Here is a 26,885-nt window from a genome sequence, read left to right as displayed (position 1 = left end):
GGGGTGCTGGATGACAGGAAGCCCCCTCAGCTTCACTTATCAGCCCCTTCCTTGGTGCACGATTGAGGGAAACAGGCAATAGGCCAGGCCCCAGGGTGACCGGGCTCCAGGCACAGCCAGGACTGGGGCTGGGAACCTGCAACCTGCCAGGAACCCAATCAGCCGATTGGTTCTGCGTATTGGCATTTGGATTCTCAGGGGAGTGGCCTGCCCTCTCAATGGCATTTCTTTGTGAGCTATGCTGACACTCCCAGTTATTATTTGGAGAGGTTTGGGGAGGCTCAGTTAATTGATGACATATTTCCTTCCTTGACAGGGCATTTGTTTGGCCATGTCTTGTTTTTTTCCCCCTGCTTGGTTAATGTTCCTGGGCATGTTGAGTATTTTGTGGGGACCGTGGGACTAAGTCCAGTCATAACTCTCCCTCCTCCTCCCCAACCCTGCCAGGGGCTTTTGAACACTTTCATTTAACTTCCCTGGACCTCTCCTTCCCCCATGAGAGTGATGATATAACAAGAGCCCTGAGATCTGAGGACTAATAATAACAGTGCTCACAGTAATGTTTATCAAGTTCTTAACATGTGCCCTGCCCTGTTCTAAGCACTTCACTTGCATCGACTCATCTATCCTCACAATATTACAACAAAGCGGGTCCTGTTATGATCTCTATTTGTAGATGAAAAGATGGAGCTCAGAGAGGTTAAGTGACTTGCCCAAGCTCACACAGCAGGCAAGCAGCTGAGCCGGGACTCAAACCTGCCTTCTGGGTGAAAACTCAGCAACAGGGCACAGGCTGTCCACCACTGCCCTATGAGTGCTTCAGCAGGCTTGGGAAAAGGAGATGCACAATCCCCATCACCCTTGGCCACGTGCAGGCAGACAGGCAGCTGTGGTCAGCCTCTGCCAGGAGCTATCAGTGGTGACACTGGGCAGGACTCAGAGCTTCAGCTTCTTCATTGGTAAAAGGAATCACAACTCTGACCCCCAAGCTGCGGTGAGGGCTGTAGCGGTTCTCATCTTCAGGGTGCCTAAGCCAGCATCTCAAGCACAGTGCATGAAGTAAAGGAGGGCTCGACCCCAGGCCCTTGCTCGTGCTGTGCTTCAGAACTTACACATTCATTCTCCTGAATGGAACAAATGTCACATTATAGAATGCAATCGTGATCTTAAGGAGAGAAGGTTGTCGCATCATAGATGACCCTCTCAACGGCCCCTAAAGGAACACCCTGCTCCCTTGGGTGACCTCATGAGCCTCTCTCTTCCACGATTTGGCGAAGGTTCCCTTCCTCCTACTAGTCTGTGGCTCCTGGAGGGAGAGGTCATGTCCACATCTCCCTCCTCACTGCCAGACGCTCACCCAAGGTCCCGCAGAGCTCAGCACAAACAGGTGAGGAGGGAACAGAAGAATTAACGAGGGATCTGGCCTCTCCCTCTGCTTCTTGGGACATGGCTCCTCTCCCTGGCCAGCCTTCCTAAGTGCAGCCCCTGCCCTATCCACCTTCTGGCCTGGAGACATCACTGGACATCCTATTCATTTCTTCATTCAGCAAACACATGGTGAGCACCTCTGATGCACCAGAGGCCAAGTGCAGTGGGATTATTGGGTCATAAAAAAAAAACCAGACCCCTCCACACACACAAGAAGAATTTCTGCTTGCAGAGCACATGTACAGTTTAAATATTTTACATGGATTCTCTCTTTCAGCTCCACAACACCCCTTGAGGCAGCTCATGCCCCATGTCCCATTTTTAAAAATTAAAAAACTGACGCCCAGACAGACATGTAAGGAGGCAGTTATAGTACAGTGTGCAGAGCCCCGGGATGGGCTGTGGGAGCCAAGGGCATGTGTGTTCCATGCCCGGGCTTCCTCCACTTCCTACCTCCCCCAGGAGACTCAGATATGGAGAAGGAGCCCCCTTTTCTGGCTTGACCTGAGTGCGGTGGGAAGGCAGGGAGATGGCCTTGCTGACCTGTGAGACCTGTGGACCTGGCAGAGCCTGAGTCCATGCCCAGGACCCATGCAGCCTGCAGAAGAGACCCTGGATTTTAAGGTGGGCATCAGGCTAGATCAGGGCAGCAGGGCTTGGCAAGCCCAGGCCAGGGCACTCACAGGTGCAGCCTGGAGCTGCTGGGAAGTGGGGGCCACTTGGCACCTGGTGGCACCAGGTCCCCATATTCATATTGCTACCTCCAAGGAGGGACTGCAGCTCTGCCTCAGAGCTCTACCAGCTGGGTGAGAGCCCCTCACTGCATACCCCCATACTCTCCACCCCCAGCTTCCCCCGAGCAGAGCCACTGAGAAAGAGGAGGAGGTAGCTACAGGGAGTTTGTCTGTGGGCCTGATGCCCTCAAAGGGCTTCCAATTGGAAATGTCACTGCCATTGCCCTTAGGGAAATGAAATGAAATATAAAGGCGTAGTTCATCTCTGTAGCCACCCTAGGGGCAATGATGCCACCGTTTGCTAATAATAATACACTCTCGGGTCTAGGGCTAACTGTGTGCCAATCCAAGTGCACTTACCTGTGAGAACTCAGCCATGGAGGGGATGGCACTGTCAGCCCCATTTCACAGATGGGAAACCTGAGGCACCAAAAGGTTCAATGCCCTCCCCCAGGTTAGACACCTGGCAAGGGGCCGAGCCAGGATTTGAACCCAGGCAGTCAGGTTAGGGTACCAAGCCTTCCCCAGTAGACCACACCCCCTCCTTTCCCTGTTGGCCTGTAAGTTCATTTCAGGGCATCCCCACATCTGCCCCTTTCACAGTGTGGGACCTCAGGCAGATCAGTTGGCCTCTCTGAGCCCCTGCATCGCACTTTCCATGACAGGGAGCTCAGTCCTCCGCACCCTGGGTGACCCTTCTCTCCACCGCCTCTAGCCGCTGCTGAGGGCTGGCCTCCTTTTGCTTCTGCCCTCTGCCAGTGCGGGAGGCAGCAGTCAGCAGGGAGGAACTGCGGTCTGATGGAGGAAATACCAGGGTGCCCTGGGAGGGCTGGAGCTGCTGGAAACGGAGCAGGGCCGGCAGAGTGAACTGATTAAGAGAGGCTGGCAGGGGAGGGAGAGAGTCTGAACTGAGTCTCCACACCATTAGCTCTCCCGCTCTGTTTCTCCACCACCTACCCAGGCTGTGATGCCAGCCGACGAGGCCCTGGGGTGTGCATGGAGGCCCTGCCAGCTGCTCTAGCTGCTGATGGGCCAAGGGGGCTCTGGACTTGTCATAAGCTCCCTTTACACACCACTAAAGGTCCCCAGTCCTGCCTGTGGCTGCATGTGCCTCCTCCTCTGCTCAACAGCCCACCATCCCCAGCCTCATGAAGGCTGACAGAACCAACAGATGCCTTGGTGAGGCCTTCAAGGCTCTCCACTGTGGAATGCCTACCAATTTCTTTTCATTTTACGTTAAAGTATAACACACACACAGTTAAGGGCTTTATAAAGGAGTTGGTATCCATGCACACACAGCTGCCCAGGTCAAGATAAACATTCTCAGCACCTCACGAAGTTTCCTGATCCACCAAGAGGGAGGTGCTATTCTGACTTTTGTATGAACTTAGACTAGTTTTTCCTTAAGTCTAACTTAGACTATTAGAATGTCGGGGAGATTTCTCTATGTGGTTGCTCGTAGCAGTGGTTTGTTCTTTTTCATTGCTGTGTAGTACTCCACTCCGCATGGACTTTATTAGTTTATTTAACTATTCTCCTGTGGAGGGGCATTGGAGCTGTTGCTTCCAGTTTTTGAGCCACGACAAGTAAAACTGCTTTGAACATAAGCATTCCTTTTTCTTGGATGTATCCCTGGGAGAAGACATGTGGGGTGCAGGGAAGGCAAATGTTCGTCTTTCAGAGATGCTGCCTGTGCTTGTTTGCCAAGGCTGCTGTAACAAAATGCCACAGACTGGGAGACTTAAAACAACAGAACTGTATTCTCTCACAGGTCTCAAGGCTAGAAGTCTGAAATCAAGGTGTTGGCACGGCCACACTGCCTCTGAACGCTCCAGGGAAAAGTCATGCCTGCCTCTCCTCACTTCTGGTGGTTGCCAGCAGTCCTTGGCATTCGTTGGCTTGTAGACACATCACCCCAGACTCCACCTCCATGATCACACGGCATTCTCCCGCTGTGTGTCTGTCTCTCTGTCCAGATTTCCTTCTTAGAAAGACACAGTCACTGGATTAGGGCCCACCCAACCCCAGCCTGACTTTATCTTAACTTGATTACATCTGCAAAGACCCTATTTCCAAATCAGGTTACATCCACAGGTCTCAGGGGTTAGGATTCAACAGATCTTTCGGGAAGGGGGAGCGCAATGCATCCCACAACACCACCTACCAGTTTCAAAGCACGTGTACACATTCCCATCCCCGCCAGCAGGATATGAGCACTCCAGGTGCCCCACATCCTGTGTATCCCCCCTCTTGACCCAGCTGCAAGGATGACTCCCTATTTCTGAAAGTGTTCACCATGCCTCTCCCCATCCAGACTTTGCAGGAGCAGCACCCACCACCTCTGCCTGGCAAACCCCTCCCCATCCATAAGACTAATCCCTGTCCCCAGGAACCTCCCCCAACACATCTGCCCTGGCCAAGTTCAGCGGGCCCTCCCTCTGCTTCATCTCTGCACTTTGGTCATTCTGGACAGCTCCACTGTCATTCTGTGTCAGGGAAGACTGCAGCCTCTGGAGTGGCGGAGCTGGTCTTTGAATCCACGTGAACAAGTGTCTTCACCTCTCTGTCATCCATTTCTTCACCTGGATTGTTCCAGGAGGAAGCCCAGGGACCACCTGGCTCCTGTATTAGTCTGTTCTCACGCTGCTAATAAAGATGTCCCCGAGACTGGGTAATTTATAAAGAAAAAAAAATTTAATGGACTCACAGTTCCACATGATCAGGGAGGCCTCACAATCATGGTGGAAGATGAAAGGCATGCCTTACATGGCGGCAGACAAGAGAGAATGAGAACCAAGTGAAAGAGGTTTCCCCTTGTAAAACCATCAGATCTTGTGAGACTTATTCTCTGCCATGAGAACAGTATGGGAAAAATTGCCTCCATGATTCAATTGTCTCCCACCAGTCCCCTTCCACAACACATGGGAATTACGGGAACCACAATTCAAGATGAAATCTGTGTGAGGACACAGCCAAACAATATCAGCTCCCTCCTCTGGTCTCTCTGGGTCTCTGCTCAGGTGTCACCTCCCCAGAGAGGCCTTCCCTGACCATCTTCTCCAAAATGTCATCCCATCACCAGGTTCACCTTCTGCTTCTCTGTAGCTTGTTTCTCTGCCTAGGGGTGGGCAGGGCATCCCCATTTGTTTGCCCATCTCTTGTCTCCGTCTCGCACTAGAAATCAAGTTTCCTCTTGTCTCCTGACATCTTGAGCACCTGGAAGGTTGCCTGAGGCAGTCAATACATATCTGTTGAATGAATGAATTAAATGAATCTGCAAAATGAAAACAAAAATAGCATCTACTTGCTGGAGCAGCGGTAATTGTCAGGAGATTCACTGAGACAGGTTGTGCTCAGTTAGGTTTTATCCCAGTAGGAACTCGGTCAGTGTTAACTGTTGTGTTAGCTTTTTATTGCTTCTGTCGCAAATCGCCACCAACTTGGTGGTTTAAAATAACACAAATTTAGTATCTTACAGTTCTGGATGTCACAAATTCGAAATGAGTCTCACTGGGCTAAAATCCAAGTGTTGATCGGGCTAAGCTCCTTCTAGAGGCTCCAGGGACAGTCTACTTCCTTACCTTTGCAGCTTCTGGAGCCCACCCGCATACCTTGGCTTGTGGCCTCTTTGTGGCAGCAACGGCATCGCTCCGGCCTCCACTGCCATCATCACATCCCCTCCAACTCCGACCCTCCTGTCTCCCTCCAATAAGGACATGTGTAATTATATTAGATCCATGTGGATAATCCAAGATAATCTTCCCCATCTCAAAATCCTTAATCACACCTACAAAGCCCCTTCTGCCACTAAGGAAACATCGACGGGTTCCAGGGATTTGAACGTGGGCATCTTTGAGGCAGGAGGGTGCATTACTTACTACAGCTGTGGTTATCACTGTGACAATCATTCACCATGTCCAAGTTTGCCTCCTCTGTTGGACAGCGACCTTGTTGCAGCATGGACCCTCTTCTTTCTTTCTGTGTCTCCAGTTCCCTCTTCAGGGTCTGGCACTCAGGAACGTGGCCTGAGCTCCTGAAGGGCAAGAGCCCCGTGTTACTCATCCCTGTGCCCCCACCGTCCAGGGCTGATCCTGGCCCCGAACATTTGTTGGACTGAGCAGACCCGCAGGTACCATGCAGGACCAGTGAGGACAGAGCCCCAGCAGAGGGACAGGGAGGACCTCTGGGTGGAAGGTGAGGGAGGGGAAGAAGCTCAGGGAAGTCTCGGGCTTCAAATGAGAGAACTTGCCCTTGCCCCGCCTCAGGTGGGTCCCTCCCAGGGAACCACTCATGGAACTGGGTCTCTGCTATGGATAATAAAGCTAAAACATAAGGAACACTTCAGAGTTGGGTCAGCCAACTGGAGCCAGGCTCCTAGCCTCTGAATCCCGGTTCTGCCACTTCCTGGCTGTGGAACCCTAGGCAAGTCACTCATCTCTCCGTGCCTGTAGAGATGGTTTCCCCATCTCTAAAATGGAGATGATGATAATTGTAGCTACCTTGCAGAGTGCTCGTGAGGCTTATATGAGTTAATAAAGCTCTTAGAACTGGCACCAGGTATGCAGGATGGGGGCTGGTGATGACTATGTGCTAAGCACCCAATGTGGACTTTAGCCTCTGCCACATTCATTCAGTGAACGTTTTCTGAATACCTGCTCTGAGCCAGACATGGTGCTGGGCTCCAGGGAGACAGCAGTGAGCAATTCTGCCTCTGGCTACACAGGGCTCTCCATCACCACCTAGATAAGGATTAATATTGCTCCCATTTTTCAGATGAGAAAACCGAGGCCTAGACATGCCAAGTGCTTGCCTGAGGCCACCTACTTAGAAAGGAGAGGAGCCAGTATTTAGAACTGGCCTGCACTCTGGGCCAGTGTGCTCTCTCACCTTTCAGATTTGCGGTGCTGGGACCCGGAGCCCTGGAACTCTGCCCTGAATCTTTCTGGAAAACTTGGAAACAGTTTTGAAGCAGGGGTCTTTTCCTTTATTACGGCCGTCTTGGGAAGACATGAAAATTTGGCTCTGATCAAATTAGGCCCGTGTTGTGATATAACTTTGTGTATCCACCATAAAGCTAATAAACTAATAAATTAGACAGAATGAAAATATCATTGGGCAAGACTGCACACTGAAGCATTGCTGTAATTACTCTCACGACCGGGGCCAATTTCTCAAATTTCACCTTGGCCAAGTTTCTCAGCTCACCGTGTCCCTAATAAGGCATAACTCACTCTATAAACATTAAATTGACTTATTTATTTTAAATTACAGTGGAACTGAAACCACCTTGATAAACCTATTCTCATGCATCTGCCTTCCTCATAAGCACAGCCCACTGATTTTTTTTTTAACAAAGAAAATATCTAGTCTGTCTCAGAACTCATTCTCCAACCCAGCCTAGCTACCCCTTTCTTACCATGATTCCAGCTTAAGAGATTTGACTCACTCCCCTGAGGTTAGTGGGTCTCTTATAGATAAAGATGATTCATGCCTAATTAATAATAATAATGGTGCTACATTAATTGAGTGGGTTTGACTGGTATTGTGGGCCAGGCCCCTTGCTACGGCCTCTACAGGAACTCATTTAAACCTCATAATAAGCCTGCAAGGAGTGCCCTCTCATGATCCTTGCTTTGCAGGTGAGGGAGCCAGGGATCAGAGAAGGCAAGTGACTTGCCTGAGACCACACAGAGTGACTTGCAGTGGAGCTGGGACACAGCCAGGGAGGTCTCGTGCCAAAGCCTTCGTCTTCACCACTGTGCTACCCGAGCTCTCAGAGAACTTGCACCAATGGCCAGCTGGGAGTTCAAGCTGCCATGAGACACATTTATTTCTTGAGCGGTGGGAGGGGCTCAAGCCAGGTTGGGGGGAGGGGGAGGGGAAGAGCTGGATGGGCAGATGATGCCCATACTCAGTGGCAGGTACCATGATGGGGACACTTGCTGGGGGCCCCAGGAGGCCACAGGTATCTTCCTGGCCCAGCTGATGGAGGCGTAGGAGGGAAAGGGGTTTGGGAAGTTCATCAGAGATCATGATTGGTGCGTGAGTAGGGGATGACAAGAGGACAGTATCCCAGGCAGAGGGGAGAGCAGGGGCAAGGGCCAGGCAGTGTGTCCAGAGATCTGTGGCTAAAGTGAGGGGAGGAAAGTGTGGCCATGGGGTGGGGATAGGAGAGGATCTCAGCAGCGGAGAGCATTTCCATGGCCCATCCATGCTCTCCAGGGCAGGACTCATTTGGCCACATGCAGATGATGCAATAGCAAGCTGATGGTTTTGCTCCTCCTCCTGACCTCTGCTTTCATGTCCCTTCCTAGGTCAACTTTTCCTGACTTTCTGGTACAGCTTAGTCAGATCTTTCTGTTCTCAGGTCTATCAACACCCCAGATGCCTCTGGGAACTCCTCACACTATTAATTAAACACATATTTAAGTGGTTAGTTCCATCCCTGCTTGTAACACTAGAAAGTCAGCTCCATGAGGGCAGGAATCATGCTCATCTTGTTCACTGCTATCTTCCTAGTCATTACCCCATGTGCCATTGAGTGGTACATGCTAGACACTCAATGTAGAATTGTTGGATAGGTGGGTGGATGAATGGATGGATGGATGAATGGGTGTATGGGTAGATGGTGGATGGACGGATGGTAGGTGGATGATGGATTGGTAGATGGTAGGATGGATGGGTGGATGGGTAGAGGGATGGAGGATGGATAGATGATGGATGGGTAGACAGTGGATGGGTGGATGGTGGATAGGTGTGGATGGATAGACAGCTAGATGGGTGGATGGTAAGTGGGTGAACGAATAGCTGGAAAGATGAGAAGTGAGTGAATGGATGGATGGGTGGTGGATAGGTGTTGACGGATAGATGGCTAGATAGGCAGATGGTAGGTGAGTGGATGGATAGCTGGAGAGATGAGAAGTGAGTGGATGGATGGATGGATGGTTGGACAGATGTGCTGAAGGTTTAATGAGACGCTGTGTAGAAGCCTCCAGCATATACCTGACATAGAAAAGTCATTTGGTGTTCATTAGGTTGGAAACGCAATGCCCCAGCCATGCTCCAGTGCAGGTATTCCCGCTTGCCTCTCAAGCTCACTTTCTGGAAGGCAAAGACCCTGATGGGAAACCGAGACCCAGAGCCAACCCCAAGCGGAGGCATCATAGAGGCCAACTGAGGTCCTTGGCCCATGCCATTCACAGGGCCTGGGCTCTGCCAGACGATGATGCAGAGCGGTGGCGGTCAGGTGCCCCAGAGACCTTGGGCCTTGTCAGAGCAGAGCTGTCATCCTGTCCCCTCCTTCCCAGCATGAATCTGACTACTGCCCAGGCCAGAGGGAATGAGTTTCTGAACTGATTATTGGAGAATGGAAGTCTCCCTGCTGTTAAGGGAGCGGTCCTCAGGGCCTTCCAGAAACCACAGCTACCCTGCCCCTTCCTGACCCTTGCTTGTGGACTCAGAGGGTCCTATGCCTTCTCAGGGCTCTGCATGGACTCTCCTTCGTATCATCCTCTCTCCAACCTTGAACTCCGGTGTGAACAATTCTCCTACTGTCTTATGTGCAAGCCCCTGCCCCTCCATTTCATAGCAAGTCCCTAATGCAACCCGTGTCCCTAGGTCCCAGCTGTAGTCTGTCTCTGGGATGCCAATTCCTCCCGGATAAGACCCTGATTTGATTTTGCCTCTTGGATTGATAGTGAGATCTCCATTCTTTTTGTGTAACTTCGGGCATCTTACTAGACCTCTCTGTGCCTCAGTTTCCTCAACTGTAAAATGAAGATGAGAATATAGTACATAATATAGTCACATTACCTCATAGGCAGCATAGGGTTTCAAGGGGCTTAATGAGCTAATATGTGTAAAGTGCTTGGTACACACTAAGTGTTGTGTGTTATCTATTATTACTCAACAAATAAACATTGAACACCAATCCATGTCTGGCAACGTTCTCAATGCTGGGGCTGCAAGCAGGCAGAGGGGCTCATGGAGCTAACCTCAAGGACAGAGTCCACCCTTTGTTTTATTTTGCAGAATTGATCGACATCTCTCTCTAACACTCCCTGTTTGTGTGACCTTGGGGGACCCACATAATTTGACTGTGCCCCAGGTTTCTCACTGACCTGTGCCTGCCCCTCTAGGCTTTGGGCAGGGCTAGAGATAGCATGGATCAAGTGCTTAGAACCAGAGCTTTCTCAGTAAATGGTAATTAGTGTTGTTCATGTTAATTTTTCCAGGACCAGTGGTGGTTCCTCTACTCCAGATCTATGGCTAAAAAAGAACATTCCATGTTTTCCCATACTATCACCTCACTCCTTACCACAGTCCTGTGAGACAGGCATCACAGTACTGAATTTTACAGATTAGGAGACATTGCACAGAAAGGTTAAGCAACCCACCCAAGGTCATGGTGTTTTCAAGTGGCAGAGCTGAGATTTGACCCCAGGTCCGTCAGATGCCACCACCTGTGCTCCTGGCTACTAAGCCACACTCCTCTCCATGGGAGCCACACCTGAGAGCCAAGACAAAACTTTGCTCTTCCAGGAATCATTTGAAAATGTGGATTCTTGAGGCTTGGTCCTAAGTGTTTGTCAAGAGGAGCATCTATGCACCTTCTCTCTGGTGCACCTGATGTCTCCACGTTCCTGGGACCTCCTGGTGCTGTTCTTTTCTCCCACTCACTCTATGAGCATGAACCCACATTCGTACCCAGGAAACCCCTGGGTACAGCAGAAGAGAACTGAGTGATTGGAAGAAAGCATGAATACCAACGCCAATGCATGGCATGATGACAATGCAAACACACACATGCTAAATTCGGGGCAGGCACCGTCCTAATTGCCTTCTGTGTATTATCTCATTTAATCCTCTCAACAACCCATGAGAAAAGTACTTTCATTACCCCAAATTGTAAGGTGAGAAGATGGAGACACAGAGTGGTAGAGAAACTTACTCCCGGTCAGGCAGCGAGTCAGGATTCAAAGCTGGGCAACTAGGCTCTAGAGTCCCTGCCCCACCATCTTTGTCATCTACGCTATTCATGCAGGCCCTAGCAGTGGGGGCTGAAGAATGCATGGGAAAGGTTACCTGCAAAATGAAAGACCTTCCTAGAAGCCAGCAGGTAGTCATGTTGACTATAGATGGCTCTTCCCAAACCAGGATTGTGGGCCAACCATTGGCATTTCCTGAACCAGTGTAACTGCTAAATGATGCAGCTGTGGGAATGAGGAAGAACCCCTGGCCCTCCCTCCCAAACTCGCAGGTGGGTGGACAGTTACTTCTTTTCTTATTCTCACCTTGCCCTCACTACCACCAAAACCCACCTCTCCTTACGTTGTTGGCAATTGGCAGAAGAGACAGATAGTGAGGGTTTTTGTTGATTGTGATGTGTCCATTAAAATGTACCAGCTTGCCAAGCCACTGCTCACTTCTGCAGGCCTTGTCTCCACTGATAGAGTGCATGCATGTGCGTGTGTGTGTGTGTGTGTTTGGCAAAATGGGACTGTTTCTGCTTAGACCTTGGTGAGAATCCAAGGGGCTCACTCCATGAATTTGAATCCACTGGGCACTCGCCCATTCAGGTGGATGCCACCCCACGTCTTCCACGGCAGGATCAACCCTGAGGTCCCGACAGCCCCAGCTCTAACACTCGCTGACTTGCGCACTCTCTCCTGTGGGGCCCTTTCCTCACCAGACCTTGCTTACAAACCAGGGACTCACACCCCAGAACTAGCCTGTAAACATGTTCTATTTGACCAACATTGAAAATTTTTAATTAAAACTATGCTTTTAATTAAATCAATGACAAATTATTGAAAACCAGGAGATTTTACATACAAATCTATATGTTTGGCTTTGCTTTAAAATGCTGAAAATGTGGTTTTTATACCAGTTATTCCCAAATTGTAGTAAACAGCCACCCTAAATAATGGCTGGATTTAAACCAGGGAATGACCCCTTCCTTCCCCGACCGTCCACACCACTTTTTATTGTCTGAAATGATATCAGTGAGAACTAGTTTTGGCTCCATGCAACAAAAACCCAAAGTGAGTGTGTCTTAAACTAGATAAGACTTTATTTTTCTTTCTCCTAAGAGTCCCAGGTAGCCTGTCTAAAGGACAGAGGGTGCTCCATGGTGTCAGGGACTCAAGCTCCTTCCCTCTTGATGCTCCACTGTGCATGGTTTCCACTCTGAAGGTCAACTCAAAGTTTAAGAAGGCTGCACCAGCTCCAGCCATTACATCCACATTCCAGCCAGGAGGGAGCAGGAAGAGAAGAAGGACACTCCCCACCCACCCATAAGAACCCTTTAGGAATTTGCATGTAACACATCTACTTACATCCCACTGGCCAGAACTTAGTCACGTGGCCACTTGCTGCAATGGTAGCTGGGAAGTGTAGTTTCTATTTTGGGCAACCATGTGTCCAGCAAACTATCATAGTAACTATTACTATGAAAAGAAGCATAGCTGCTGAATTGTTCAACGTCTTTACACAGGTTGTAACCCTGTGAAGACGAAACTTTGTCTTTGACTTTGGCACTGAGCTTCTGCTACTTCATTAAAAATTTATGTACTGTTGTTCGTCTCATTAAGTTGTTCCAAGGAATTCACTAGGAGATGACGAGCGTAAATATGCCTAGGAGAGTTTGTGGTACTTAATATAAGCTCAGCGATTGTGCGTTTGTTTCATCTATTCTACCCCAGATGTCACGTGGCTCCCCTGTGTCAGGACTTTGCTCATCAGTGAAGCCTCCCTGAGCTCCCAGCAATTTCAAATTTTAAATATAAGCGCCCCCTCCACTCCCAGCACTCCCTATCCCTGTCCTATCTCTATTTTTCTAAATACACCTGTAATCGCCGACCTGCTATATTTTTCAAATGTTACTTTGTTCACCGTCTGTGTCCCTCAACTAAAATACAAGTTCTATGAGGACAGTGGTTTTCATTTCTATTGTTCACAGCTGTACCCCTAGCACCTAGGATAGACCCCGGTACATAGTAGGTACTCAGTAACAATATGTTGGATGCATGAATGACTGGACAGCTATTGCCTTCTCAGTGCTGGGTACTGTGCTAAGTGTGAGAGACAGAACAGGAATCAAGGTATCTTCTAGTTTCCATCTCCCCATGGCACCGAGCCCAGAGCCAAACACGCTAAGATAAATACCTATTACCTTGGATGGGATCTTGGTGCCAGCAGGAGTCCAGGCATTTTAATTTTGTTTTAACAAAGAGGCTGATGGGAGAAGCTGGCTGGCTCCTCTGTCTCCCATCTGCTGGCAGCCCTGGGCACCCTGGCCTGACCTTCCCCGCCTTCAGCACCACGTAGCGCAGGACAGTCAAACATAATTGGCCTGCCCTACTTTTTAAGAGAACCCAGATTGAAGGATTGGGCTTTTGGTGGGCTGACCTGTTTAAGAGCCTTAAGAGGAAGCTCGGAGTTTCAATTTTCCACTGCCAAAGCAAAGCTGTTTTTAGCTCCACTTTGATGAAGCGGCGGGAGTCAGGTTCGGCCTCGGGTCATCCATCAGCTGACCTGGTTGGGAAAGGCCTCCTGTGGGGGCCCCAGGCCTAACTGCAGCTTCGCAGGGAATGTTCAGGTTTGCTTTGCCCAACTGGAGTCATCAGTCCTGCTCTGAAGCTGCCCCTGGGCCATCCCAAAAGACACAGAGAGAGAGAGAGATCTCCAGCCACTCTCAAATATTTTATCTTGTTGATGGACCCTTGGACTTGAGTTCCTGCCCAGTTCCTCCAGGAATTAGCTGCGTGACCTCAGACAAATTGCTTGGCCTCCCTGGGCCTCAGTTTCCTAATCTGTTCAACGAGGTTCATCATTCTGATCTCAATGGATGGTTGTAGGTACTAAATGATACAATACCGGTTGACTGCTGTGTCTATCTCAGGCTTTGAGGATATTTCACCTGGACCCTCTCTCCCTGCAGGAAACTGGGCTGATTGACATCCACGCGGGTACGCCAAGTCAGCTCAGAGCTTTCTGTCTGAATTGCAGTGTTCTGGCAAGCTACCTGCTTTTCTAGGGGTCAAGGACCATCTCTTTGAACCTGTTTTCTGATCATTTTGTCAAACTGTGGTGGAAGAGTTTGGCGTTGGGGGCTGTGGCCCCATATTGGAGAGACCCATGTGATACGTCCTTGCTGGAGTTTGCTTCCAGGGAAAACATGGTCCCTGCAGACAAAAGGGTCTGCCCTTGGTCACCAGAAGCAGAGCCAGGCCCCCATGTTTCTCTAGAGCCACAGTCTAATGCCTCGATGACCCCAGAGTCCCCACTCACTCTGCCTGCCCTTTATGACTCTCTCTACAGCCTGAAAGAGTGTGTTTCTGTTCTGCCACTGACTGATGGTGTGACCTTGCAGAAGCCTGGGGCTCTCTGTGTGCTACACGCACCTCAAACAGCAACCAGCATGTGAGTTAAGGGTACTGTCTTCATCCGTTTGGAAAGCTATAACAAAATACCATAAACCAGGTGGTTTATGAACAACAAACATTCATTTCTCACAGCTCTGGAGACCAGGAAGCCCAAGGTCAAGGCAGATTCCCGGTTGGCGGGGGGCCTGCTACTTGGCACATGGAGCCTTCTCACCCCATGAGCCAGAAAGTGGCTGTGTCCTCCCATGGTGGAAGAGACCAGGCCGCTCTCTGGGAACTCTTTTGTGGGGGAGCTCATCCCACCCTAATCACCTCTCAAAGGCCCCTCCTTCTAATACAATTCCATTGGTAATTAGGTTTCGATATCTGAATTTGAGGAGGACACAAACATTTAGATCCTGGCAGGTGTCAGCTCTGGAGCCTGGCTGCAGGGTTCAGGGCCCAGCTTTGACATTCTCTGCTTGAGTAACCTCAGCCAACAAGTTATAAACAACATCCCTGTGACTCAGTTTCCTCATCTGTGAGGTCGGGGTGACAATAATAACACCTACTTCATGGGATTGTTGTAAAATTGAGTTTTACAGATGGGGAAACTGAGGCATTAAATAACTTGTCCCAGATCACTCAACTACAGCATGTTAAAGCTGGGCGGTTCTGGCCCATGGGAAAGTCTAGAGAGGCATCAGCTATTATTGTTCTTATTGCAAAGGGCTTTCCCTGAGAGTTGAATGAGATCAGTTTTCAGTGCCTCGCACAGGGTCTCGCACACAGGAGGTGCTCAGTGAACCTCTCACCGGTTCACAGATGAACGAGACCTGCATCAGGTCAGGGACCTGACCCTGACCTTGCACACAGTAGGGGCACAGCTGTGTTTACGGAAAAAGATCATAGCAACAACAGGTTGAGGAAAACCGGGAAACCCAGAGGCAGCCACCATCCACGCCCGTCTTCCCTCTTCTGCTGGAGGCAGGCTTGGTTCCAACAGGCTTGGGGCCTTCCTGATGCCAGCTCTCACCCACCGCCAAGTAGAGAGGCAGAGGCAGAGATAGAGATTCCTGTTAAATAAAGCAATCACGAGGGAGAGGAAGGAGGCGGTGAGCTCAGCCACGAGCCCAGCCTTCCGAGTTAGCTCACTGCCCAGCTTCTTTGGTCTCATTTCCCTTTGACCGACCACCTGGCTCCTGGTTCCCCACCACACGGAGTCTTCTTCTGAAGAGCACGTGCTCCATGCCCCCTGCCTGTCGGTCCTGAGATGGCATCACGTGAAGCTGGGAAAAGCAGTCAGAACCCTGGGCCCTCCCGCCCCTGCCCACCCCTGAACCCGGAGCCTGAGTCCAACAGGCTGACTGGTGAGGGGCTAAGTGGATCAATCAGGACCTGGAGGAGGAAGTGGTTTCCATGGCAGCAGCCAGCGTCTGGAAAAGAGACCTGGAGAGGAAGCCGGTGGAGAAGAGCGGGAGGTGTCGGAATGGGTGAAGGGGAGCAGGAAGCAATGGGCCAGGAAGTCAGGGGAAGGGGTCAGCCAGCGAAAGATGGAGGTTGGGAACAGGGAAGCAGGTTCAGGGCCCAAGGTGAACAGCAGTGGCTAGCCAGGGCGGGAAAGAGCGGTCAGGGCCAGCGACCCCAAATCTGTCACCACCCAAGGGCCCGTCACTGACTTCCTGGGCTTGGGTGATCTGGGATGCCAAGCTAAGCTCTCTCTGGTTTTTCTTGGGGAATTCATCATTGGAAAATAAAACCTGATTTCTCAGAGGCGCTTTCTCACATTGGAAATAGGTCCCTGCCAGTTTGCCCACTGGTAAATCATGACTGGCAAGTCTGGGGCACTCCTCTGGTCAGGAGTAAAGGAGCTTTCCATGGTGACCTCGTCCTGTCCCAGCTTCACCACCCAGGGCCTCAGGACAAAGGACTTGAGGTGCAGGAGCTGAAGCTGAGGGCTGATGACCTGCTTGAGGTCACACAGTCCTGGGAGGCAGAGTGGAGTGTGGTGAGCCCCACCCGTCCAGCCCCAAAGGTCCCCTTGCAGTGTGCAGATAGAACCGAGAAAGATGTGGCTCAAACGTGGCCCAGTGTGAGTCGAGAGTTGTCCCCTCGTCCTCACCCTTCATGGTCAGCAGGAGGAAATGGCCAAGGAGCCTGAGGCGGGCCCCAGGCTCCCTGGAGAGGGTGAGGGGAGGGCTTAGGGAGGGAGCTGGGGGCAGGGTGGAAAGGGCATTGGCTGGAGTGTTCTGGAAATTCTCCCCTCTGTGCCTCCTTTCTCTGGTACCCCTCCTAGCCAGCCCTGCATTCCAACAGATGCCACAGATATTTTGTACCCACTGAGCAATTGTATGACAGAAACAGTTTTCAGGTTGGGGGGGCGGGGAAAATCATACCAATGGCTTTTTAAAGGCCCTGAAGAAAAATAGTTCAGGCAGCCTTGGAAAGGGCGAAAACACACAAGGAGGAAGGTCATAAAATTCTCAGTGTCGAGGGACTCAGCTCTTAGATAGTGGGGCTTTTCCGGAGGCTCCAGTCCCCCTGCCCAGTGCTGCCCCATCCCTTCCTCTCCCTCCGGGTCCCACTCCCCCACTCCCCACTCCCAGGTTATACAACCTGGGAGGCCTCCCATCTGTGCTGAGTGTTCTCAGGGAAGCCCACCACATTGAGAATGGCCGGGCTCCTGACTGGCTCCCCAGCCAGAGGAATGGCTGGAAGGAGGCCGGAGACCCCAGGCAGTGGGCTCCCAGCCCCATGGAATGATTCTGCCACGTCTTTTCCCTATTTGGCTGAGGGAGAAGTTGGACCCAAGTTCTCCCGCGTTGTGTGGTGAAAAGAGCACCAGGTATTTCTGTTTCATTGAGATGCCTTGACTCATTCAGACTTTTGGCTCACAGCAGCCACGGCTGCGGATCACTGAGCCTCTGGATGCATCAGCTTTGTAACAAGATCGCCGGATCGCCAAGCCTCCAACCGCCTGCAGGGGGCGGTCATGAGCCCCCATTTCCCAGAACCTTTGGCCCCGGTGGACTGGCCTCTCCTTCCCAGATCTGTTGCTGATTGCTGCCTGGCCTTGCGTAAATCACTGTCTTTAGTTTTCTTGACTGGACAACCCAGGACCAGCTGGTCACCCTGGTTAAGACCAGGCTTTTCTGGGAGAGCTATTAAAGGAACAGAGCTTCACGTACATTCTGTGCTCACAAGACAGGTCCCTTAGCTCAAGTGAAGGTCTCCTGTGTCCCCCTGCTTCTCTGCTTGGTGCTGTCCAGTGGCCCCACACCTCCCGGAGGAAGTGTGTCCCTACTGTGTCCCTGGAAAGGGTCTGATGGAGGAGAAAACCCAGGGCTTGGCCAAAAGGAGGGGAGGGGGTCATTTCTGGATTTCGAGTTGTTCTGTCATCGGTATCCTTGGAGTTGAAACTTCGCCTTCACAGGCAGGTCCCCAGGAATATATTGATGCCATTGTTAAGGTGTCCTTAGTCAAGTTCACACCAGGGAGGATGAGACAATGTGCTCTTGAGCTAGGTCTGGAGTCTAGGTCCCACTTTCTGGGCTGAGCTCGAGTGTAGACCCACCTCCACCAGGCAGGGAAAGACAGAGAAGTGCGTCGTCATCTCTTTCAGAAGCTGGAGGATGGGAAGCAGGTACAGAGCAGGGGTTGGGAGAGCAGAGCGAGGCTCAGCATTTGGTTAGTGCAGGGGCCATGTCTGTGTATGGCCAGCTTTCTGGCAGTCCCTGGTGTTTGAAAGAACCCCTGTCCTCAAGTAATTTCCATTCAACGATATTCATTAGGCAGCTGCACTCTGTCAAAAACATCCAACCACTGGGCTCTGGTATTTGGGGTTTGGTGAAGCCAATGGAAGGAGAACACCCAGTGTGTCTGTGGCGGGGCAGGGCAAGGGTAAACAGATGGATGGACTGATGGGGAGGGAGAAGGACTGAGGCCCTGAGTCTTCGAGCGGGCTTCTCTGACCAGCAGCAGCAGCACCTGGGGGCTGGTTAGAAATTCTCAGGGCCCCGGAACAATTCTACCATGCCTCTTTCCTATGTGGCTGGGGGAAAAATTAGACCGCAACTCCCCAGCATTGCTTGGTGAAAAGTGCACCAGCTATTTTTGATTCACTGAGACTCCAACTGTAGGCTCACCGGAATCTGCATTGGAGCTAGATCCTCAGGGGATTTTTGTACATCCCAGCATCCCCCTGGGGTCTCCTGTAGGGGATCCCACCCCACCACAAGGTCTAGGGAGGCCCTTTCCTGCCTGTCTCCATCTGTCTTCCCAGGTCTGCCAGCTACCACAAATGCTACCCCCAGTAGCCAATCTATTCCCCAGTCCTGGGAGGTATGTTTCCTCACCCAGGGACTGTGATGGAAAAGCAAGACGCTGTGAGGGCAGCCGGGGATAGGCAGCAGCCAGGGCTGGCTGAGCAGGTGCACACCTGGGCCACCGGGCCAAGCTAACTGACCTGAGCCACCCACAGCTCCCAGCCAGTTGTGCAGATTACACAGGTGTGAGGAGGTGGGGGGAAGGGCAGAGACCTCTTCCCCGCCCGCACCCCCCTTTTATTTCCAGGGAGCAGCAAACCCTTTCCATGTGTCTTATTAGCAAACATCCCTCTAGTACCCAAAGTGGCCACTTTATGGCCAGTTTTATTAGCTCTGCCTCACGGCTCTATCCAGGTGGAGCAAGCATTCTGCAAATGTTGCCCCCGTATCACAGGGCATGACCCTGAACTTGGAGAGTGAGCAGGTGTTGGAAGGAGTGAGAAACAAGGCCCAGGTCTCAGGAAAGAAGCAGCCCATCAGGGATGCGTGGCAGGCACAGAAACAGTAAAACTTCATTACTTCACACTTGGGATCTTTCCAGCAGGAATGAGGGAGGGCAGAGCCCAGGCAGCCACTTGGCTCATAAGATTGCAGGGGGTGTGTTTAACCTACTTGCAGGAATGACTCTGTCCCCAGTCCTTTAGAAGCTTGGTTTCCATGCAAACAATGGTTATACAAATGAAAAGCTTCTCTCATCTCTTCATTAAAGCACAGCCTCAAAGGACCCATCACTACCTGAATCTTTTCTGTTAGCCCAGAATGAGATACTGGGTATATAAATGAAGACGTCTGAATTACAAAATGCTTTTTAAATTGGGTAGATTAAGAAAGTTTGGTCCTGAAGAGTCTTCTTCTTCGGTTGCTGAATTTTGGCAAGAGATGCAAAGCCACACACCACGTTCCTCCCTCCATCTGTCCCTCCCTTCCTCCTTTCTGGGTCTGGGCCATATCTGAGTTTGCAGTCAGACTGAATTTGGGCTTGCTCCTCCAGTCGATGGAAGCTGCAGGAAGGTTTTATGTTTGGAAAGGACAGGCCAGATCTTCACCGTCATAAGGTCACTCTGACAGCAGGGTGGGGGCCTCAGGCAGGGAGATGGTGGCAAGAATGAAGACAAAAATGGAGAGGTTCTGGGCCAAGCAGAGACAGTGGGGTGGAGGCAAGGAAACATCGATGAGCCACCTGTGCCACGACATCCTCTAATTTGGAGGAAGACTAAAAGAAAAGAGGATCGGGGCACCCAGGCAAATGTCATGCACCCTTTTCTCATAGAGAAATCCTGTAGCTCCCCATTCTTCTTCTCCAATCCTTTTTATCCATGTTCCACACACAGTTCCAACAGGACTTGTTATTTGAAGCTCACTGCAAATTGACAGCAACACTTAGAAAGTAGGAATAGGTTGGCAGAGGGGCACGAGGGACAACATGGAGTGAGCTGCTTCTAGAAGAAGGCACTGAGCAGTGTGGGCAAAAACCAAGAAAAACCAAGAAGCCGCCATGCAGTCACTTTAGAATACAGTTGGGCAGTGTCTTATAAAGTTGTAGGACCAACCGTGCTACGTCCTCACTTGCACACACAGAACCTCTCCCTGGGCTAACAAAGATGATCCAGGTAGCTGCCAGGCCTTCGAGGCTCCGTTTTAATGAAGAGAGAGCCATCTAGGTGTCCATCAACAGAAGGATGGGTAAGCAAATTGTGTGTAGTCATGAAATGCGATGCTGACCAGTAGGGAAAAGGAAGCAACAATTGGTAAAGGCAACAACATGAATGAATCTCAAAATAATGACGAGGAGTGGAAGAAAACAAGCAAAACATCATACACACTTTGTGATTCATTTATATAAAATCCTAGGAATCATGATTTATAGTGACAGAAAGAGGATCAATGGCTGCCTGAGGATGAGGGGCATAGATTATAAAAGGGCACAAGGAGCCTTTTAGGAGAGATGAGTATGTTCATTATCTTGATTGTAGCAATGGTTTCAATATGTCAAAACTTATCAACTGTGGAAATGTTGAGTAGGTACAATTTATGGTTTGTCAATTACACCTCAATAAAGCAATTAATAAAATTGAAACAAACAAAGGCAAGGATCCCAGGAGACCTTTAGCATCAGGGTAAACTCACCTAACACATGGCAAAACCCCTGAGACTCGACAGGATGAGATTGATGTTTGTTTTAATGACCTTGATCCTGGGACAGGTTAATTAACATCCAGCCTCCTCCCTTTAAGAAGGAGACAGATGTAGACAGGAGGCAGATTCCAGAGAAAAGGCATCTTTACAGTGTTGTCATTTAAAAGTACAGACGTTCCTGGACTTACGATGGGATTACGTCCCAATAAGTCCATCATAAGTTCAAAATATCTTAGGTCAAAAATGCACTTAAAACACCTGATCTACAGAACATCATGGCTTAGTGCCTCACCTAGCTTAAATGTGCTGAAAACACTTTCATTGGCCTACACTTGGGCAAAGTAATCCAACACAAAGCCCATTTTATAATGAAGACTTGAGTATCTCATGGAACGTTTTAAATACCATACTGAAATTGAACAGTGGAACGGTCGTACGGCTGGTTTCTACTGAGTGCGTATGGCTTTCACGCTGTCGTAAAGTCGAAAAATCATAAGTTGAACCATTGTGAGTCGGGGACCGCCTGTATCGTTTTGTCTGTCTTGTTCCCCGGTATATACTCAACACCACAAGCAGTGCGTAGTACATGGTGGGTGCTTGACAATTTGTTTTAAAATTTTCATCAATTCACAGTGTAAGGAGAAGAATATGACAAGCACCCCCAGCATGCCAGGCCCTGTTGTAAGTGCACTGGTATGTGTTCATTCATTCAGGCTTCAGTTCTCAGCAAAAGTCAAATATTGGATCACTTGGTTCTTCAATAGCACAGGAAAAGCAAATCAAACTCATTTCCTGTGTCCTCACAGCTCCACCCTCCCCTCCAGTGTCTTCGTTCTATGAAAATCTAGGACTCTTCCCAGTGGAAAGACGAAGCCAGGAAAAGAAGGCTAAGCAGAGGCTGTAAACTCGTGTAGGGCGTGGAGAATGTGCACAGGACTTGCTCAGCAAACCTCAGTCATCAGCATTAAGGGCCCCGCCAGAAGCTTGGAGCAGGAAATTTAGGAAAATAAAAGGCCATCCTGTTTCTCCCAGCAGGGAGGAAACATATGGCTCTCATTACCTAGAGAGGTGGCAAGCCTCAGAATAGAAAAACACTCAAGAGCGATGGAGGCAAATTCGGAGACCAGTAAGCTCAAATCAATTTGCTGATAAAGGAAGATCTGGAGGCAGTGGGGGAGAGCACTCATGGGCTCCAGCCTCCATCTGGCTTGAATTCAAATCATGCCACCTACTCACTCTATGTAGCAAAAATTCAGTTAGAGAGGGTAAAAATGCTCAGTGCAGTGCCTCCTACCGTAACTCTTTACACATATTGGCACCTCCCCAGTGGCTGTAATCCCACAAGGCAGGTGTCATAGCACCCATGTATCAGATGGAGAAACCGAAGCTCAAAGAAACCAAAGGACCTCATCCAACATCACATGCTAGTCAGGTGCAGAACCAAGACTAGAGCCCAGGGCTCTTGACTCCTGGTGCAGCCTGTTTCCACTGACGTCATTCATATAGGCGATACTCCTTGAGCACCTACCAAGTGACCTTCCCTCCTTGCTTGGGAGGGAAAACAAACAAGTTATACTACAGCATGACATGGACAGGTGTGTGCTCCCAGAGACAGATGCAGCCCTGGAGTGGTGGAGATGAATTATGTCTTCGGAGGGCTGGGCAGTCAAGGTAGCCTGCCTGGTGGAGGTGGCATCTGAATGTAGATCCTATAGAGCTTAACATTATAGGCAAAAGCATGGAGGCAGGGACCAAAATCTCCAGCATCCCCGTACCCATTCCCAATCCAAGCCTTAGCTTAGGGCATGGCATACTTCTGTTGAATGTGGATGGCCTACAGCCCTGGCCCCAGATTCAGCAGAAGCTGCAGTGCCCAGCCCTTGCACGGCCTTACCTAGTGAAGGCATGCAGGCCAGGGGGCATGCAGCATCGGCTCTCTCTCTGTGCCTGACTTTTCAAAAACACAATTACTCACCCTTCAGAGACGCCATCAGTGTTGGTAAACTCCAGCTACTAAACTGCATTACACTGATCTCTCCAGAAACCTTTGCAGTTATTAATAGTTTATTGATTGCAGCCCATTGCTGATGAGGGCAGGCCTCCTCACCCTCACCCCCCTCGGGTCCCTGCTATCTGTGGAAAGCCTGCTATTCATCATGCAGATCAATGCCACTCAATTCTGGGGAAAGGGAGTCTCTGGGCCACTTAATCCACTTTAGAAAGACAACAGAAAAGGCAAAATTTTAGATGAGGTGCTGAGAAGAGGTGGATTGGTCCAAATCAAAGCTGTGACCTGGCAGCTGTTGGATCTGCCAATGAGAACTAGAATCTGCCTTGGTTGGAGGTTGGGGGTTGGGGGAGGGATCCTGGCCATGTCAGGTGGTAACAGGGGAAACCAGATGAGGGGTATACAGCGATCTCTGTTATCTTTGCAAATCTTCTGTAATTCTAAACTTATCCAAAATACAAATTTTATCTTTTTAGAAAATAATTTGGCTCATGGGAGGAATGGAAAGAATACCACTGTAGCTGGAGAAAGGAGCAGGGGTGTGGGAGAAGGGAAAGTGTGAGACATGGCTGGAGGAAGGGGCAGGGGTGTGGATAAGGGAAGGTGGGAGGCATGGTTGGAGATGTAGAAGGAACAAAGTGTGCTGGGCCCTATTGGCAAAGATGACGATTCTTATCTCTCTTTTTGCCATTTTTATTGATAGCTTTATTTTTTAGAGCAGCTTTATGTTCACAGCAAAACTGAGCAGAAAGTACAGAAAGTTCCCACCTGCCCCTGTCCCACACATGGACAACCTCTGCCACCACTGACTTCCTCCATTTCAGTGGCACATTTGTTACCATCAACAAACCTACATGGATATGCCATTATCACCCCAAATCCATAGCTCACGTTAGGGTTCACTTTTGGTGTTGTGCATTTGATAGGTTTTGGCAAATGTTACTACCTTTTAAAATGTTTTTATTGAATTGATATTGCTGTCTCGTATTTTTAAATATACAGTTTTATTTCTATTTAGAAGATTTTTTATATTCTCCATTTTATTTTATTTTATTTCCATAGGTTTTGGGGGAACAAGTGGTGTTTGTTTACATGAGTAAGTTCTTTACTGGTGGTTTGTGAGATCTGGGTGCACTCATCACCCGAGCAGTACGCCCTTTACCCAATTTGTAGTCTCGTATCCCTCACCCACCTTCCACCTTTTCCCCCAAATCCCCAAAGTTTATTGTATCATTCTTAGGCCTTTGCATCCTCCTAGCTTAGCTCCCATTTATGAGTGAGAACATACAATGTTTGGTTTTCCATTCTTGTGGTACTTCCCTTAGAATAGGGGTCTCTAATTCCATCCAGGTTGCTGTGAATGCCATGATTTTGTTCCTTTTTATGGCTGAATAGTATTCCATAGTATAGATATATACCACAGTTTTTTATCCACTCATTGATTAATGGGGATTTGAGCTGGTTCCATATTTTTGCAATTGCAAATTGTGCTGCTATAAGCATGCGTGTGCAAGTATCTTTTTCGTATAATGTCTTTGTCATAAAAGCAGAGAGAGCCTTTGATGGGACTTAGGTAGAGGAGTACCATTCATCTCATTTGCATTGGAAAAGATCTGGATTCTATCTGGAGAATGGATCAGGAGGGAGATTACCAGGGACAGAAAGCCCAGTAAACCCTCTGCCTCCATATTCCAGGTGAGAAGAGATGCTGACTGTGGAGATGGAGGGAAGTGAATGGTTCAGGACCTATTAACAGTAGAACACCCAGGACTTGGTCACTGTCTGTATTTGGAGGGTGTGGAAATGGGAGATGTCAAGGAGGGTGCCCAAGAATGTGCCTTGGGCTAATGGTGGAGGACAGGTCTGGACATTGGAGGAACTAGGGAACCTGGGCTTGCTCCTTCAGTCGATGGGAGAAGGAGCATCTGGTGCTGTACACATAGTCCTCAGTGAGAAGCTGCCTTTTTCATAAAGCAGCAATCCAGGTGTACCCTGAGCTGTCTTCTATACCACCTGTGAGGTGTCACCTACATGTGTCACCCAAGCATATTGCTTACGTTACTATCACCTGAGCATGTCATCAGGGTGGCAGTTGCCTAAACATGACACTATAAACACATCTTCTGCAGCCATCACCTAGGTGGCGGTTACTTGCACGTATCTGCCTGGGTGTCAACCATGTTATTATTATCTTATTACCTCATCTGGGGAGCTGCCAGCTACACATGTCTCCCGAGCCTGTTTCTTTGCAGAGCTGTCACCTGAACCTGCCACCTGCACTTCTGTCACCTACAAAAGTCATTTAAGCAGGTTGTCTCTATAACCAACAGCTATGAGTGTCACCAAGTGCAAATTCTGCTCCTACTGTTTGTAAGCCATGGGGCCTTGGGTAAGTCATGCCATCTTTCTCTGAGTCCCCCCCCCTTTTTTTTTTTATCTAAAGTATGTCACTCCAGGTGACTGTCACTCAGTAATGGTGCCCGGTAAAGAGGCTATTTTTTCAGTCTAGCTGAGTTACAAACAAAGAAAATCATTCCCGGAGGGGAGACTGGTCCCCTGCTGTTCCCATGTCACTGTGCTCTTTCTTCTGAGATCAGGGAGTGGAGGGAGACAGCGTCTTCTCAACAAAGTCCCCATTCTTTAAGTCCTTCCTTGACAGTCGGTAGACCAGATGTCAACCTCTGTGTGTTCTATGTAAATGAAGGTGTTTGTTTATGCTAATGTGTGCTGGGTAGTGGGAGGGATGGGCTGGCTCAGCTCAGTAAGACGACAGTGATGGAAAAAGAGGCTGGCAGCCCAGGTGTTGGGGGACAGTGAGTCACAGGGGAAAAGGAGCCAGAAGACAAAGATGAAGCAGGTAGCTAAAAGGACAGAAGAAAAGAGTGAGGCTGAGGTTACGTTGCTCTGCAGAAACAGGTGGAAGAGCAAAATGGGAAGTGTGTCCAGGAGGCAGAAGGGAGGATGAAGAACTGGATTGAAAGAACCTCCCTTCTCAGGGGTGGCAGAGCAGGGTCACACGCCCAAGAGCCTGAGCGCTAACCAACTACTGCTCTTTCCTGTCCACAGTGGGGTCCTTGTCAGGCAGGTTAGTGGGGTAGGGCCGTGGGTATGGATCCCTTCCCGTGGTTTCCTGCTATGACTTGGGAACTTTTAAGACTTAAACAGATACCCCAGTCCCGCTAAGTTGTAGCCAGAATAGGCTGGAACTCGCATGAAGACAGACATATTTCCCCAATGCAGCAATGACATAGCCTCTGCAACTTCAGGCCAAGGCTCCTTCCCATCCAAGTGTCCAGATTCCACTTGCCAGGAATTCCCCCTCCTCACAGAGCTTCGAAGGACTGAGGAACAATACGGAATGGTCCCTCTGTCCATTTGGGTGCAACGTTCCTGCTTACAGAAGTCCTGCAGTGACATCATTGCATTTAATCTTCACTGCAGTCACAGGAAGTAGCACCTCCACTGTTTAGGAAAGAAAATGGAGAGGGGAGATGGACTGACTTATCCAAGGTCCCATGATTTACAAACAGTAGGAGCAGAATTGGAACCTGGTTCTCTTTGACTCCATGTCAAGGCTCTTTTCAATATAGAAGGGAGGAAAGAGCCTCCATGCTGGCGTTTTCCATGGGGAGAGAGAACATACCAACTCATTTTCACATGGTCTGACCCTGTAGATGCTATAGAAAGATCTAGAACAGGAGCCGTCCAACTACAGCCTGCGGGCCAAATCTAGCCCATTGCCTATTTTTTCACAACTTGTGAACTGAGAATGCTTTTCATACTTTGAAATGGTTGCAGAAAAAAAAAGAAGAAGGATATTGTATGGCAAATGAAAATTATATGAAATCCAAATTAAAATGATCATAAGTAAAGTTTTATTGGAGCACAG

At 49.6% G+C, this 26,885-nt stretch overlaps 1 protein-coding gene across 4 annotated transcripts in view; it reads left to right on the top strand.

Annotated features, from left to right (window-relative positions):
• The window catches only part of LOC105483134 (immunoglobin superfamily member 21), a 328,288-nt gene that overhangs the window by 254,745 nt on the left and 46,658 nt on the right, over positions 1-26,885 (top strand). For 3 of the 4 annotated variants that reach the window (XM_071099451.1, XM_071099458.1, XM_071099450.1), the window contains exon 4: positions 14,484-14,585. The exons of the other annotated variant lie outside the window; for it this stretch is intronic. In XM_071099451.1, coding sequence (XP_070955552.1) covers positions 14,484-14,585 — 102 coding nt within the window. The remainder of the gene's footprint in view (positions 1-14,483; positions 14,586-26,885) is intronic. 4 annotated transcript variants of the gene reach the window in all.

Source organism: Macaca nemestrina, chromosome 1 (assembly GCF_043159975.1).
Source record: "Macaca nemestrina isolate mMacNem1 chromosome 1, mMacNem.hap1, whole genome shotgun sequence".
Lineage (NCBI taxonomy): Eukaryota > Metazoa > Chordata > Mammalia > Primates > Cercopithecidae > Macaca > Macaca nemestrina.
This window is presented reverse-complemented; position numbering and strand designations above follow the sequence as displayed.